The sequence below is a fragment of the Scyliorhinus torazame genome, chromosome 18, assembly GCF_047496885.1.
Source record: "Scyliorhinus torazame isolate Kashiwa2021f chromosome 18, sScyTor2.1, whole genome shotgun sequence".
NCBI lineage: Eukaryota > Metazoa > Chordata > Chondrichthyes > Carcharhiniformes > Scyliorhinidae > Scyliorhinus > Scyliorhinus torazame.
The window spans coordinates 88,267,057-88,281,577 of NC_092724.1; the positions used below are offsets into that span (position 1 = coordinate 88,267,057).

Genomic DNA, 14,521 nt, shown 5'->3' on the forward strand with positions numbered 1-14,521 from the left:
CCTGGAATACACAGCCCGAGAGGGTAGTGGAGGCAAATTCAATCAACGCTTTCCAAAGGGAACTGTGTCATTATCTAAAGATAAAATTATTGTAATGGGGCAAGGCAGGATGTGGCACTAGGTGAGCTTTCTTGTGTAGAGCTGGCAAATATGATGGGCTGAATTCTGTCTGGTTCTGTAGCCATTCTGTAATTCTATGATAATTGTTTGCCTGTTAGATTTGGAGCCGATTCCTGGGGTCCCAACAGAATTCATTATTAGGTTATAAAGTCAATACAGCAAGGAGTGAGGCTATAGGTCCATGCTGGCTCTCTCAAATAGGCCAATCAGTCACATTACCCTACTCTATCTGCCCTGCAGGGTTGTTTCCCTCAAGTACGTATTCAAGTTCCTACTGAAATCATTCATTGTCTCTGCTTCCTCCACCCCTGTAGGCAGCGAGTTCCAGGTCATTATCAATCGCTATATAAAAAATTTGTTCCTCACACCCCGTAGTGCATCTCTCACTACAAACCTAAAACATGTGTCCCCAACACCTTGCACCATAACCAAATGAGAACAGGTTTTTCTTGACAACCTTGTCTAAACCTGCCTAGTTGACTCTGAGCAGACAGGTTCTACACCCTATAAGGGCATAGCCTGGGAATCTCTCGTGTCACATTTGCTGTACGTAAGGTGGGATGGGCAGGAGAATTGCCTTCCCCCCTCCCAACAAAAAAAAAAAAAAAATGTTCAGTAATGGGGCAGAACCAGGATCTCTTTCCAGACTGCCCCTACCCACCCCACCAATTTCTGACCACTGGTGACCATCCTGCCTGGTCTTTGGCCCCAATCCAGACTAGAATTGTAGAATTGTTCTTTGGATGCTCTTGATTCAGAGAGAACATAGACCAAGACGCCTCCCTCGCCATATAAATACTGTGGCTACAAGGGCTTGTCTAAACCTGGGGATTCTGCAGACAGTAACTCACCTCCTGACTCCCCAAAGTCTATCCACCATCTACAAGGTACACGTCAGAAGTCTGTTAGAATACTCACCACTTGTCCTGGTCAATGCGGCTCGAAGAACACTCAAGAAGCTCGACAGCATCCAGGACAAAGCAACTCGTTTGATCCATCACCTTAAACATTCACTCTCTCCACCACCAACGCACTGTGTCAGCAACGTGCCAAGCTTCCTCCAACAGCACTTTTCCAAACTTGCAAAGTCTTTCCCATAAAAGACCAATGGCAGCAGACACATGGGAACACCACCGCCTGCAAGTTCCCTTCCAAGTCACACACCACCCTGACTTGGAACTATGTCGCCGATTCTTCATTGTTATGGGGTCAAAATCTTGGCATTCCTGCCTAACCGCATTGTGGGTATACCTATACATTTAAGGCTGCAGAGGTTCAAAAAGGTGGCTCACCACCTTTTCAAGGCCAATTAGAGATGGGCAATAAATATTGGTTTTGCAAGTGATGCCCAAATCCCAATAATTTTTTTTTTTTTTTTTTTTTTAAAAGTTACAGAAGAAAGTGCAAAGGTATGGACAATTGGGAAATCTGTCACGATACATGTTGCCCATCTCAAAGAGCACGGAGGCACTCAGCACCATTTTGCCCAGAGCCCATTATTTCTAGAGTGAAAGTGGCAATTAACTCTGCTCGCACATTAGTCCCAACCTTGATCTGATGGCCTATCTTTCAACTTCCATTGCAGCAGTCACCCAATGTCTAGGTGCTGCTTTGGATGCTCAAACTGAAGTAAGTGTTTTGTAAGGGCCCCGAAGAATCCAGCACGAGTTAAGGATACAAAATAATAACGTTTATTTACTATAACAATATATACATAACAGTAACTTCCCTTGCTACCTTCTCCTTCCTCCTGGTTCCTGGACTGGCCAGCTTATTTATAGTAGGAGTTTCTCCGCCCCCCTCATTGGGGAAGTTCATACTCCCATAGGATTGTGGGATAGTCATTAGTCCCCAGCCAATCGTCAGTTGGCAGGTTATAACATCCCTCCCCCCCAAAGTCCAAGGAATCCACCGTAGGCCCTGGCGAAGGAGGGCGTTGAACTAGTTTGGCCGCAGGCCGGACGCCATTTGCACGCGGCGCTGGATCAGACGGCGTATAACGAGACGGAGACCGGCACTTCCGTGATGAACGGCGCGGTTGTACATCCACGGCCTGTGGACCCGAGGATTCCCCCTCTGATTCATCCTGTGTCTCCATCTCGGAGTCAGAGTCTGCTGCCTTCGTCATGTCAGTGTCTCTATCTCCATTCGGTCCCGTAACGACCTGCGCAGGCTTCGAGTGAGGCACCAGTGGAAGATTGAGGACTACCTTCCCTTGTTTCTGGTCTTTGCCACTGTTGAACTGAGCTCCGGGGGCGGGGAATCTTTTGCGGGGATGATCTTCTGGACCGGACGTGGTCTACATGTTTTCGCTGGAGACGACCCTGGGCTTGCACTTGGTACGATATAGGGCCCGTTTGGCGAAAGATTACACCAGGAACCCATTGGGCACCACCAGCAAAATTCCGCACGAATACTGGGTCACCGGGCGCAAACTGCCGAATCGGCCGATGCCGAGAAAATCCCTGTCCCTGCCGTTCTTGTGTGCGGCGTACTTTTGCGCCAATGTCCGGGAAGACCATACTAAGGCGGGTGCGAAGTCTCCGGCCCATTAGGAGTTCTGCGGGAGCTACCCCAGTCACTGTATGGTTGGGTGGTCCTGTACGTAAACAAAAACCGAGCCAGTCTCGTGTCCATTGATCCGGAAGACTGCTTCTTTAGGCCTCTTTTGAATGTTTGCACTGCACGCTCTGCCAACCCATTTGAAGCCGGGTGGTAAGGGGCAGTGCGGATATGGCGGATGTCGTTCATCTTTGTAAACCTAGCAAACTCCTCACTCGTGAATGGAGTGCCATTATCCGTGACCAGCACCTCGGGGAGGCCATGCGTGCTAAATGATAAACGCATTTTTTCAATTGTTGCGCAGGACGTTGTCCCCTGCATCTTATGCACCTCCAGCCATTTGGACCGGGCGTCAATTAGCAGAAGGAACATGGATCCCTGAAAAGGGCCTGCGAAATCTGCATGTAAGCGTGCCCAAGACCGCCCTGGCCATTCCCAGTGATGTAGGGGCGCGGCCGGCGGAAGCTTCTGATGCTCCTGGCAAATGGAGCAGTTTTGGGCCACCTTCTCAATGTCGGTGTCGAGGCCTGGCCACCAGACATAACTCCGGGCCAACATTTTCATCTTGGTCACGCCCGGATGCCCATTGTGCAAGTCTGATAATATCAGCTCCTGGCCTTTTTCCGGGACAATCACACGCGTCCCCCACAAAAGGATGCCGTCTTCCACGCTGAACTCTGACAGCTTGGAGGAAAATGCCCGCAACTCGCCTGGGAGCTGTCTATGCTGCCCACCATACAGGACTATGTGCCGAACCTTTGACAGGACTGGCTCCGTCTGGGTCCACTCACAGATCGGTGATGCCGTGACAGGCAAGGTGTCCATAAAATTTAGGGTTGCAACCAACTCACTGGTCGTGGGGGTCGACATGGGGCCGGTCGATAAAGGCAATCGGCTCAGTGTGTCGGCATTTGCTATCTGCGTACCTGGTTTGTGCTCCAGAGATTACTCATATGCAGCAAGCAACAAAGCCCAGCACTGGATCCGTGCAGAAGCAATGGGCGGTATTGGCTTATCCTCTCTGAAGAGTCCCAGCAGGGGCTTATGATCAGTCACGATAGTGAAATGGCGGCCGTACACACACTGGTGGAAGCGTTTCACCGCGAAAACCACTGCCAGGCCCTCCTTCTCGATCTGCGCGTACTTATTCTCCGCTGCAGTCAATGTGCGGGAGGCGAAAGCTATCGGTCGCTCGGCCCCGTTCTCCATCTTGTGGGACAGGACAGCCCCAATACCATACGGGGATGCATCACATGTGACAAGCAAAGGCATTCCCGGATCATAGTGGGTTAGTAACCCAGACAACGACAATTGTTGCTTTACCCGCCGGAAAGCGGTTTCTTGCGGCTGACCCCAAACCCAGGTGTGATTTTTCTTTAGCAGTAGGTGTAAGAGGGCCAGCGTAGTTGCCAGATTGGGGAGGAACTTCCCGTAATAGTTTAAGAGACCGAGAAAAGAACGAAGATGCGAAGTGTCAGTCGGGGTGGGGGCATGTTGAATTGCACGCACCTTCTCTGCGACGGGGTGCAGACCCTCGCGGTCCACCCGATAACCTAGGTAGACTACTTCTTTTGCCTGAAATACGCACGGTGACGTAAACGGACTCCAGCCTCCAAAAGGCGTTTAAGGACAGCCTCCAGATTTTCCAAATGCTCTTGCTCCGACGTCCCTGTAATCAACACGTCATCTAGGTAGACAGCCACACGTGGTAAACCTCTCAAAATGCCCTCCATAAAACGTTGAAAAATTGCGCAGGCAGAGGATACTCCAAAGGGCAACCGTGTATATTCATACAGGCCCCGGTGTGTTAATTGTTACATATGGTCGGGAGGCAGGGTCCAGCTCCAACTGCAGGTAGGCGTGACTCATATCTAATTTTGTGAATGAGAGTCCGCCTGCAAGTTTTGCGTAGAGATCCTCTATGCGAGGCATTGGGTATCGGTCGAGTCGGGAAACTGTATTCACTGTAAGTTTATTGTCGCCACACAAGCGAACTGTGGCATCTGGCTTCATTACTGGTACAATTGGTGCTGCCCAGTCAGCAAAACGGACGGGCCTGATAATACCCAAACGAGTGAGCTCCCCTTCTACCTTCTCGAGCAAAGCGTAAGGCACTGGGCGCGCCCGGAAATAGCGCGACGTGGCTCCTGGTTCAACTTGGATACGGGCTACGGCCCCTTTTATTTTCCCCAAACCAGGCTGGAATACCTCTGGGTATCGTCCTAGCACCTCAGTCAACCCTCCAGATACTGTTTGGAGGATGTGCTGCCATTGCAACCGCAAATGGCGCAACCAGTCCCGACCCAACAGGCTGGGCCCATGGCCACGCACTACGGTAAGTGGGAAACGCCCCTCCTGACGTCCATAGACAACAGGGGTCATTGTAGTTCCTGCAATGTCCAGTGGTTCCCCCGTGTAGGTGGCCAACCTGGCCTGTGAGTCAGTTAGTGTAAGGGTCTGTATACCCTGCTTGATGCGGTCGAATGTCCTCTGGGCGATCACGGAGACCGCTGCGCCAGTGTCCAACTCCATCTCAAGCGGGTGGCCATTGACCCGTACTGTCACCTTAATGGAGGCCACACGGGGAGCTGCCACACAATGCAGCTGCAGGCAGTCGTCCTCCGTCTCCACGTCCTCAGGAGCGGTCGCCGCAGGTTCATCCACATGGAAGGTACGGCCTCTGGGCTGGTCCCAGTTACGGCCCCTGGGCTGGTCCCAGTTTCGGTCGGAACGACGGCGCCTCTGGCATCCCCAGGACCGCCGTCCGCGACGGGGTCGGCGCCTACAAGTCTGACACGTACATGGCTCCTCATCCATTGGCTCTGGAGAAGGCTCCCTTCGGGGAGGAATGTCCGATGGCCACTGGCGTCGGTCTGGTCGTTGCCTCACCCAAGGTACCGCAGGAGTGCGGGGGGACGTTTTTGGGCGGAAAGGGTTGCGCCCCAAGGCATGCACTTCCATTCCCTGTAGCTCCTGTACTCCTCGCTCTGCGCTCTCTCGGGACAAGACTATTTGTATTGCCTGTTGAAAAGTCAATGTTGGCTCCGCTAACAACTTTCTCTGGGTGGCCGCATTGTTAATACCGCAAACCAAACGGCCGCGTAACATTTCTGACAAGGTCTCACCGTAGTCACAGTATTCCGCAATCCCGCGTAGCCTGGATTTAAAAAAAAAAAAAAAAAAAAAAAAAAAAAAAAAAAAAAAAATCGGCAAGGGATTCTCCAGGGGTCCTCTCAGCGGTATTAAACTGGTAACACTGGACTATCGTGGACGGGGTTGGGTTAAAGTGTTGCCCCACTATATTCACAAGTTCATCAAACGTTTTGGTGTCCAGCGCAGCTGGGTACGTAAGGCTCCTAATCACCCAAAACATATGCAGCCCGCAGGCGGTGAGCAATATGACCACCTAGCGTCGTTTTCAGTGATATTGTTTGCCCAGAAATAGTAACGCATCCATTGCATGTACTGGTTCCAGCTTTCCAGCGCAGCATCAAAAACATCCAAACGTCCGTACAGAGGCATGGTATAATAGAAAACAACTTCCAACCTGTATCCAACAAAAATCCAGGGAGGTGGCTTCAGCAGTGTAGACAGCTATTCACTTTTACCTTCATCGCCAGTTTTGTAAGGGCCCCGAAGAATCCAGCACGAGTTTTAAGGATACAAAATAATAACATTTATTTACTTTAACAATATATACACGTATCAGTAACTTCCCTTGCTACCTTCTCCTTCCTCCTGGTTCCTGGACTGGCCAGCTTATTTATAGTAGGAGTTTCTCCGCCCCCCCTCATTGGGGAAGTTCATACTCCCATAGGATTGTGGGATAGTCATTAGTCCCCAGCCAATCGTCAGTAGGCAGGTTATAACAACGTGCAAAGGTCAACTTCCTCCAATGGATGTTCAGATCACTATGGATTCCAATGTGCTAAGCAGCCTGCTTACTCTCACAGCAGTCCCACATTCTGTGCAAGAATTGCCGAGGCTCCACCTGCAGGGGAGTGGCAGTGGCTCCATGGAGCACAAACATGCTGCATCCTCTCTCTGGAAGATTTTATTCATTATTCTACTCCTGCCATCTCTGCCTGTCCCTTTGCTGCTGACTGTCAGCCATCCTGAGTAAAGCATGAATGGGGATTTGGGGGTTACAATTACTGGTATTGAACTTGGATGAGTTGTTCATGGACAGTCCAGGCAGGAAGGGGATGTCTAGCTTGCCTTCACCCTTCTCCTTCTTCACCATATGGTTGGTGGCCCAGGGTGTCACCCGATATCAATGAGATTCTGTAGCATTCAACATTTTGCCAGCTATCTTGACACTCACAGCAAACTCCCATAAGCAGTCATGTGATGGAGCCCAGGTAATCTGTTGCCCCTTTAAGTGCTCCTGCGGTCCCCACCCCTGAAAGTTGAACATTGCCTCTTTAAGTGCTCCTATGGTTCCCCCCTCTCAGAGTTTGACATTGTCCCTTTAAGCATCCTTTGCAGTCCCCATCTCTTCAAAATTGGACATTGCCTGTTTAAGCGCTGATCCGGTCCCCAGCACCTCAAAGTTGGACATTACCTTTAAGTGTTGATGCGGTCCCCACCTTCTTAGAGTTGGATGTTGCCCCTTTAAACACTTCTGCGGTCCCCAACCCCTCAAAGTTGGACATTGCCTCTTAAAGCGCTCTTATAGTCCCCACCCTCTCAGAATTGGACATTGCCCCTTTAAGCACTGATGTGGTCCCCGCCCTATCAGAGTTGGATATTGACCTTTTAATCACTTCTGCGGTCCCCACCCTCTCGAAGTTGGACATTGCCCCTTTAATCGCTGCTGCTCCCTCTCTCTTTCGGCCTGGGTCCGTGTGTTAGGTGCTGTTAGCCTCAGTGTTGCTGCCATGAATCCGGATTTGCGTAAGGAGCGGGAGTCGGCTTCTTTCCACACCGAGGCCCTGACACACATACTGGATGGAGGGGCCGAGAAAACCCGCCGCCGCCGGGAGATCGGTGAGAGCTGGAGAAGGAGAGGACCTGCTGGGGGAGGGGAGTTGGGGCGACGTGGGGGAGGGGAGTTGGGGAGACGTGGGGGAGGGGAGTTGGTGAGATGTGGGGGGAGGGGAGTTGGGGAGATGTGGGGGAGGGGAGTTGGGGAGACGGGGGAGGGGAGTTGGGGAGACGTGGGGGAGGGGAGATGCAGGGGGAGGGGAGTTGGGGAGACGTTGGGGAGGAGAGTTGGGGAGATGCAGGGGGAGGGGAGTTGGGGAGATGCAGGGGAAGGGGAGTTGGGGAGACGTGGGGGAGGGGAGTTGGGGAGACGTGGGGGAGGGGAGTTGGCGAGATGTAGGGGGAGGGGAGTTGGGGAGATGTAGGGGGAGGGGAGATGCAGGGGGAGGGGAGTTGGGGAGACGGGGGAGGGGAGTTGGGGAGACGTGGGGGAGGGGAGATGCAGGGGGAGGGGAGTTGGGGAGACGGGGGAGGGGAGTTGGGGAGACGTGGGGGAGGGGAGATGCAGGGGGAGGGGAGTTGGGGAGACGGGGGAGGGGAGTTGGGGAGACGTGGGGGAGGGGAGATGCAGGGGGAGGGGAGTTGGGGAGACGTTGGGGAGGAGAGTTGGGGAGATGCAGGGGGAGGGGAGTTGGGGAGATGCAGGGGGAGGGGAGTTGGGGAGACGTGGGGGAGGGGAGTTGGGGAGACGTGGGGGAGGGGAGTTGGCGAGATGTAGGGGGAGGGGAGTTGGCGAGATGTAGGGGGAGGGGAGTTAGCGAGATGTAGGGGAGGGGAGGGGAGTTGGGGAGATGCAGGGGGAGGGGAGTTGGCGAGATGCGGGGGAGGGGAGTTGGGGAGATGCAGGGGGAGGGGAGTTGGGGAGATGCAGGGGGGGGGAGTTGGGGAGATGCAGGGGGAGGGGAGTTGGGGAGATGCAGGGGGAGGGGAGTTGGGGAGATGCAGGGGGAGGGGAGTTGGGGAGATGCAGGGGGAGGGGAGTTGGGGAGATGCAGGGGGAGGGGAGTTGGGGAGATGCAGGGGGAGGGGAGTTGGGGAGATGCAGGGGGAGGGGAGTTGGGGAGATGCAGGGGGAGGGGAGTTGGGGAGATGCAGGGGGAGAGGAGTTGGGGAGATGCAGGGGGAGGGGAGTTGGGAGATGTGGGGATGGGGAGTTGGTGAGATGCGGGGGGAGGGGAGTTGGCGAGATGCGGGGGGAGGAGAGTTGGGGAGACGTTGGGGAGGGGAGTTGGGAGATGTAGGGGAGGGGAGTTGGGGAGATGCGGGGGAGGGGAGTTGGGGAGATGCAGGGGGAGGGGAGTTGGGGAGATGCAGGGGGAGGGGAGTTGGGGAGATGCAGGGGGAGGGGAGATGCAGGGGGAGGGGAGTTGGGAGATGTGGGGATGGGGAGTTGGTGAGATGTGGGGGAGGGGAGTTGGGGAGACGTGGGGAGGAGAGTTGGGGAGACGTTGGGGAGGGGAGTTGGGAGATGTAGGGGAGGGGAGTTGGGGAGATGCAGGGGGAGGGGAGTTGGCGAGATGCGGGGGGAGGGGAGTTGGGGAGACGTTGGGGAGGGGAGTTGGGGAGACGTTGGGGAGGGGAGTTGGGGAGACGTGGGGAGGGGAGTTGGCGAGATGTAGGGGAGGGGAGTTGGGGAGGGGAGTTGGGGAGATGCAGGGGGAGGGGAGTTGGGGAGATGCAGGGGGAGGGGAGTTGGGGAGATGCAGGGGGAGGGGAGTTGGGGAGATGCAGGGGGAGGGGAGTTGGGAGATGTGGGGATGGGGAATTGGTGAGATGTGGGGGAGGGGAGTTGGCGAGATGCGGGGGAGGAGAGTTGGGGAGACGTTGGGGAGGGGAGTTGGGAGACGTAGGGGAGGGGAGTTGGGGAGATGCGGGGGAGGGGAGTTGGGGAGATGCAGGGGGAGGGGAGTTGGGGAGATGCAGGGGGAGGGGAGTTGGGGAGATGCAGGGGGAGGGGAGTTGGGGAGATGCAGGGGGAGGGGAGTTGGGAGATGTGGGGATGGGGAGTTGGTGAGATGTGGGGGAGGGGAGTTGGGGAGACGTGGGGAGGAGAGTTGGGGAGACGTTGGGGAGGGGAGTTGGGAGATGTAGGGGAGGGGAGTTGGGGAGATGCAGGGGGAGGGGAGATGGCGAGATGCGGGGGGAGGGGAGTTGGGGAGGGGAGTTGGGGAGACGTGGGGAGGGGAGTTGGCGAGATGTAGGGGAGGGGAGTTGGGGAGACGTTGGGGAGGGGAGTTGGGGGATGTAGGGGGAGGGGAGTTGGGAGATGTAGGGGAGGGGAGGGGAGTTGGGGAGATGCAGGGGGAGGGGAGTTGGGGAGATGCAGGGGGAGGGGAGTTGGGGAGATGCAGGGGGAGGGGAGTTGGGGAGATGCAGGGGGAGGGGAGTTGGGGAGATGCAGGGGGAGGGGAGTTGGGAGATGTGGGGATGGGGAGTTGGTGAGATGTGGGGGAGGGGAGTTGGGGAGACGTGGGGAGGAGAGTTGGGTAGACGTGTGGAGGGGAGTTGGGAGATGTAGGGGAGGGGAGGGTTGTTGGGGAGATGCAGGGGGAGGGGAGTTGGGAGATGTAGGGGAGGGGAGGGGAGTTGGGGAGATGCAGGGGGAGGGGAGTTGGGGAGATGCAGGGGGAGGGGAGTTGGGGAGATGCAGGGGGAGGGGAGTTGGGGAGATGCAGGGGGAGGAGAGTTGGGGAGATGCAGGGGGAGGGGAGTTGGGAGATGTGGGGATGGGGAGTTGGTGAGATGTCGGGGGAGGGGAGTTGGGGAGACGTGGGGAGGAGAGTTGGGGAGACGTGGGGGAGGGGAGTTGGGAGATGTGGGGATGGGGAGTTGGTGAGATGTAGGGGAGGGGAGTTGGGGAGACGTGGGGAGGAGAGTTGGGGAGATGTGGGGGAGGGGAGTTGGGAGATGTGGGGATGGGGAGTTTGTGAGATGTAGGGGGAGGGGAGTTGGGGAGACGTGGGGGAGGGGAGTTGGGGAGACGTGGGGAGGAGAGTTGGGGAGACGTGGGGGAGGGGAGTTGGGAGATGGAGGGGAGGGGAGTTGGGGAGATGCAGGGGGAGGGGAGTTGGGAGATGTAGGGAAGGGGAGTTGGGGAGATGTAGGGAAGGGGAGTTGGGGAGATGCAGGGGGAGGGGAGTTGGGGAGATGCAGGGGGAGGGGAGTTGGGAGAGGTAGGGGAGGGGAGTTGGGGAGATGCAGGGGGAGGGGAGTTGGCGAGATGTAGGGGAGGGGAGTTGGGGAGATGCAGGGGGAGGTGAGTTGGGAGATGTAGGGGAGGGGAGTTGGCGAGACGTGGGGGGAGGGGAGTTGGCGAGACGTGGGGGGAGGGGAGTTGGGGAGATGCAGGGGGAGGGGAGTTGGGAGATTTAGGGGAGGGGAGTTGGGAGATGTAGGGGAGGGGAGTTGGGAGATGTAGGGGAGGGGAGTTGGGGAGATGCAGGGGAGGGGAGTTGGGGTGATGTGGAGGAGGGGAGTTGGGGAGATGCAGGGGAGGGGAGTTGGGAGATGTCGGGGAGGGGAGTTGGGGAGATGTGGGGGAGGGGAGTTGGGAGATATAGGGGAGGGGAGTTGGGGAGATGTAGGGGAGGGGAGTTGGGGCGATGTGGGGGAGGGGAGTTGGCGAGATGTGGGGGAGGGGAGTTGGCGAGATGTGGGGGAGGGGAGTTGGGGAGATGTGGGGGAGGGGAGTTGGGGAGATGCAGGGGGAGCGGAGTTGGGAGATGTAGGGGAGGGGAGTTGGGGAGATGCAGGGGGAGGGGAGTTGACGAGATGTAGGGGAGGGGAGTTGGCGAGACGTGGGGGGAGGGGAGTTGGCGAGACGTGGGGAGAGGGGAGTTGGCGAGATGTAGGGGAGCGGAGTTGGGGAGATGTAGGGGAGGGGAGTTGGCGAGACGTGGGGGGAGGGGAGTTGGGGAGACGTGGGGGGAGTGGAGTTGGGGAGATGTGGGGGAGCGGAGTTGGGGAGATGTAGGGGAGGGGAGTTGGCGAGATGTGGGGGAGGGGAGTTGGCGAGATGTGGGGATGGGGAGTTGGGGAGATGTGGGGGAGGGGAGTTGGCGAGATGTGGGGGAGCGGAGTTGGGGAGATGTAGGGGAGGGGAGTTGGCGAGATGTGGGGGGAGGGGAGTTGGCGAGATGTGGGGATGGGGAGTTGGCGAGATGTAGGGGGAGGGGAGTTGGGGAGATGTGGGGGAGGGGAGTTGGGGAGATGTGGGGGAGGGGAGTTGGGGAGATGTAGGGAAGGGGAGTTGGGGAGATGCAGGGGGAGGGGAGTTGGGGAGATGCAGGGGGAGGGGAGTTGGGAGAGGTAGGGGAGGGGAGTTGGGGAGATGCAGGGGGAGGGGAGTTGGCGAGATGTAGGGGAGGGGAGTTGGGGAGATGCAGGGGGAGGTGAGTTGGGAGATGTAGGGGAGGGGAGTTGGCGAGACGTGGGGGGAGGGGAGTTGGCGAGACGTCGGGGGAGGGGAGTTGGGGAGATGCAGGGGGAGGGGAGTTGGGAGATGTAGGGGAGGGGAGTTGGGAGATGTAGGGGAGGGGAGTTGGGAGATGTAGTGGAGGGGAGTTGGGGAGATGCAGGGGAGGGGAGTTGGGGTGATGTGGAGGAGGGGAGTTGGGGAGATGCAGGGGAGGGGAGTTGGGAGATGTCGGGGAGGGGAGTTGGGGAGATGTGGGGGAGGGGAGTTGGGAGATATAGGGGAGGGGAGTTGGGGAGATGTAGGGGAGGGGAGTTGGGGCGATGTGGGGGAGGGGAGTTGGCGAGATGTGGGGGAGGGGAGTTGGCGAGATGTGGGGGAGGGGAGTTGGGGAGATGTGGGGGAGGGGAGTTGGGGAGATGCAGGGGGAGCGGAGTTGGGAGATGTAGGGGAGGGGAGTTGGGGAGATGCAGGGGGAGGGGAGTTGACGAGATGTAGGGGAGGGGAGTTGGCGAGACGTGGGGGGAGGGGAGTTGGCGAGACGTGGGGAGAGGGGAGTTGGCGAGATGTAGGGGAGCGGAGTTGGGGAGATGTAGGGGAGGGGAGTTGGCGAGACGTGGGGGGAGGGGAGTTGGGGAGACGTGGGGGGAGTGGAGTTGGGGAGATGTGGGGGAGCGGAGTTGGGGAGATGTAGGGGAGGGGAGTTGGCGAGATGTGGGGGAGGGGAGTTGGCGAGATGTGGGGATGGGGAGTTGGGGAGATGTGGGGGAGGGGAGTTGGCGAGATGTGGGGGAGCGGAGTTGGGGAGATGTAGGGGAGGGGAGTTGGCGAGATGTGGGGGGAGGGGAGTTGGCGAGATGTGGGGATGGGGAGTTGGCGAGATGTAGGGGGAGGGGAGTTGGGGAGATGTGGGGGAGGGGAGTTGGGGAGATGTGGGGGAGGGGAGTTGGGGAGATGTGGGGGGAGGGGAGTTGGCGAGACGTGGGGGGAGGGGAGTTGGGGAGATGTGGGGGTGAGGGGAGTTGGCGAGAAGTGAGGGGAGGGGAGTTGGCGAGACGTGGGGAGGGGAGTTGGCGAGACGTGGGGAGGGGAGTTGGCGAGACGTGGGGGAGGGGAGTTGACGAGACGTGGGGGAGGCGAGTTGACGAGACGTGGTGAGGGGAGTTGGCGAGACGTGGGGGCAGGGGAGTTGGCGAGATGTGGGGGGGGGAGTTGGCGAGACGTGGGGGGAGGTGAGTTGGCGAGACGTGGGGGAGGAGAGTTGGCGAGACGTGAGGGAGGGGAGTTGGCGAGACGTGAGGGGAGGGGAGTTGGCGAGATGTGGGGTAGGGAGTTGGCGCGAAGTGTGGGGGGAGAGTTGGGGAGATGTGGGGGGTGAGTTGGGGAGATGGGGGTGGGAGTTTGGGAAATGTCGGAGGAGTGTCTGAGGAGTGGTGGGCGCGGGGATGGGGGTGGAGAGAAGTCTGGGCGGACCAGAGAACGCTGGAAAGGGGCAAATGAATGGGGGATTGGGAGGTGGTCCTATTTGCTGTCATCGTAACTCCAGGATCTTGGCAGTTGGGGTGGGTGGGTAATTGGTGTAAGGTTAGCTGTGGGGGAGGGGTGTCTGAAATTAGGGGGTAGAGACAGGGAAATGGGACTCTCAGGATGGGATTTTGGGGGAAGAGAGGCTGGGTATGTGGTGGTGGGAAACGATTTTGCGGAGAAGAGGTGGTGTGAGAAGGGGAAGGGTGTGCATGTTTGTGGGGTGGGGGTTAGTGTGGATGACTACAATGAATTGTAGCTGTAAAATTGGATTGGATTGGATTTGTTTATTGTCACGTGTCCCGAGGTACAGTGAAAAGTATTTTTCTGCGAGCAGCTCAACAGATCATTAAGTACATGAGCAGAAAAGGGAATAAAAGAAAATACATAATAGGGCAACACAACATATACAATGTAACTACATAAGCACTGGCATCGGATGAAGCATACAGGGTGTGTAGTGTTAATGACGTCAGTCCATAAGAGGGTCATTTAGGAGTCTGGTGACAGTGGGGAAGAAGCTGTTTTTGAGTCTGTGTGTGTTCTCAGACTTCTGTATCTCCTGCCCGATGGAAGAAGTTGGAAAAGTGAGTAAGCCGGTTGGGAGGGGCCTTTGATTATGCTGCCCGCTTTCCCCAGGCAGCGGGAGGTGTAGATGGAGTCAATGGATGGGAGGCAGGTTCGTGTGATGGACTGGGCGGTGTTCTCGACTCTCTGAAGTTTCTTGCGGTCCTGGGCCGAGCAGTTGCCATACCAGGCTGTGATGCAGCCTGATAGGATGCTTTCTATGGTGCATCTGTAAAAGTTGGCAAGAGTCAATGTGGACATGCCGAATTTCCTTAGTTTCCTGAGGAAGTATAGGCACTGTTGTGCTTTTTTGGTGGCAGCGTCGACGTGGGTGGACCAGGACAGATT

At 57.0% G+C, this 14,521-nt stretch overlaps 1 protein-coding gene across 3 annotated transcripts in view; it reads left to right on the forward strand.

The window, feature by feature from the left end:
* The first annotated feature begins 7,470 nt into the window (after positions 1 to 7,470).
* acox1 (acyl-CoA oxidase 1, palmitoyl) overlaps positions 7,471 to 14,521 on the forward strand; it is a 153,263-nt gene continuing 146,212 nt past the window's right edge. The window contains exon 1 of one of the 3 annotated variants that reach the window (XM_072482999.1): positions 7,471 to 7,671. In XM_072482999.1, coding sequence (XP_072339100.1) covers positions 7,563 to 7,671 — 109 coding nt within the window. In that variant the 5' untranslated portion in view covers positions 7,471 to 7,562. The remainder of the gene's footprint in view (positions 7,672 to 14,521) is intronic. The other 2 variants (XM_072482998.1, XM_072483000.1) reach the window with 2 other exon arrangements.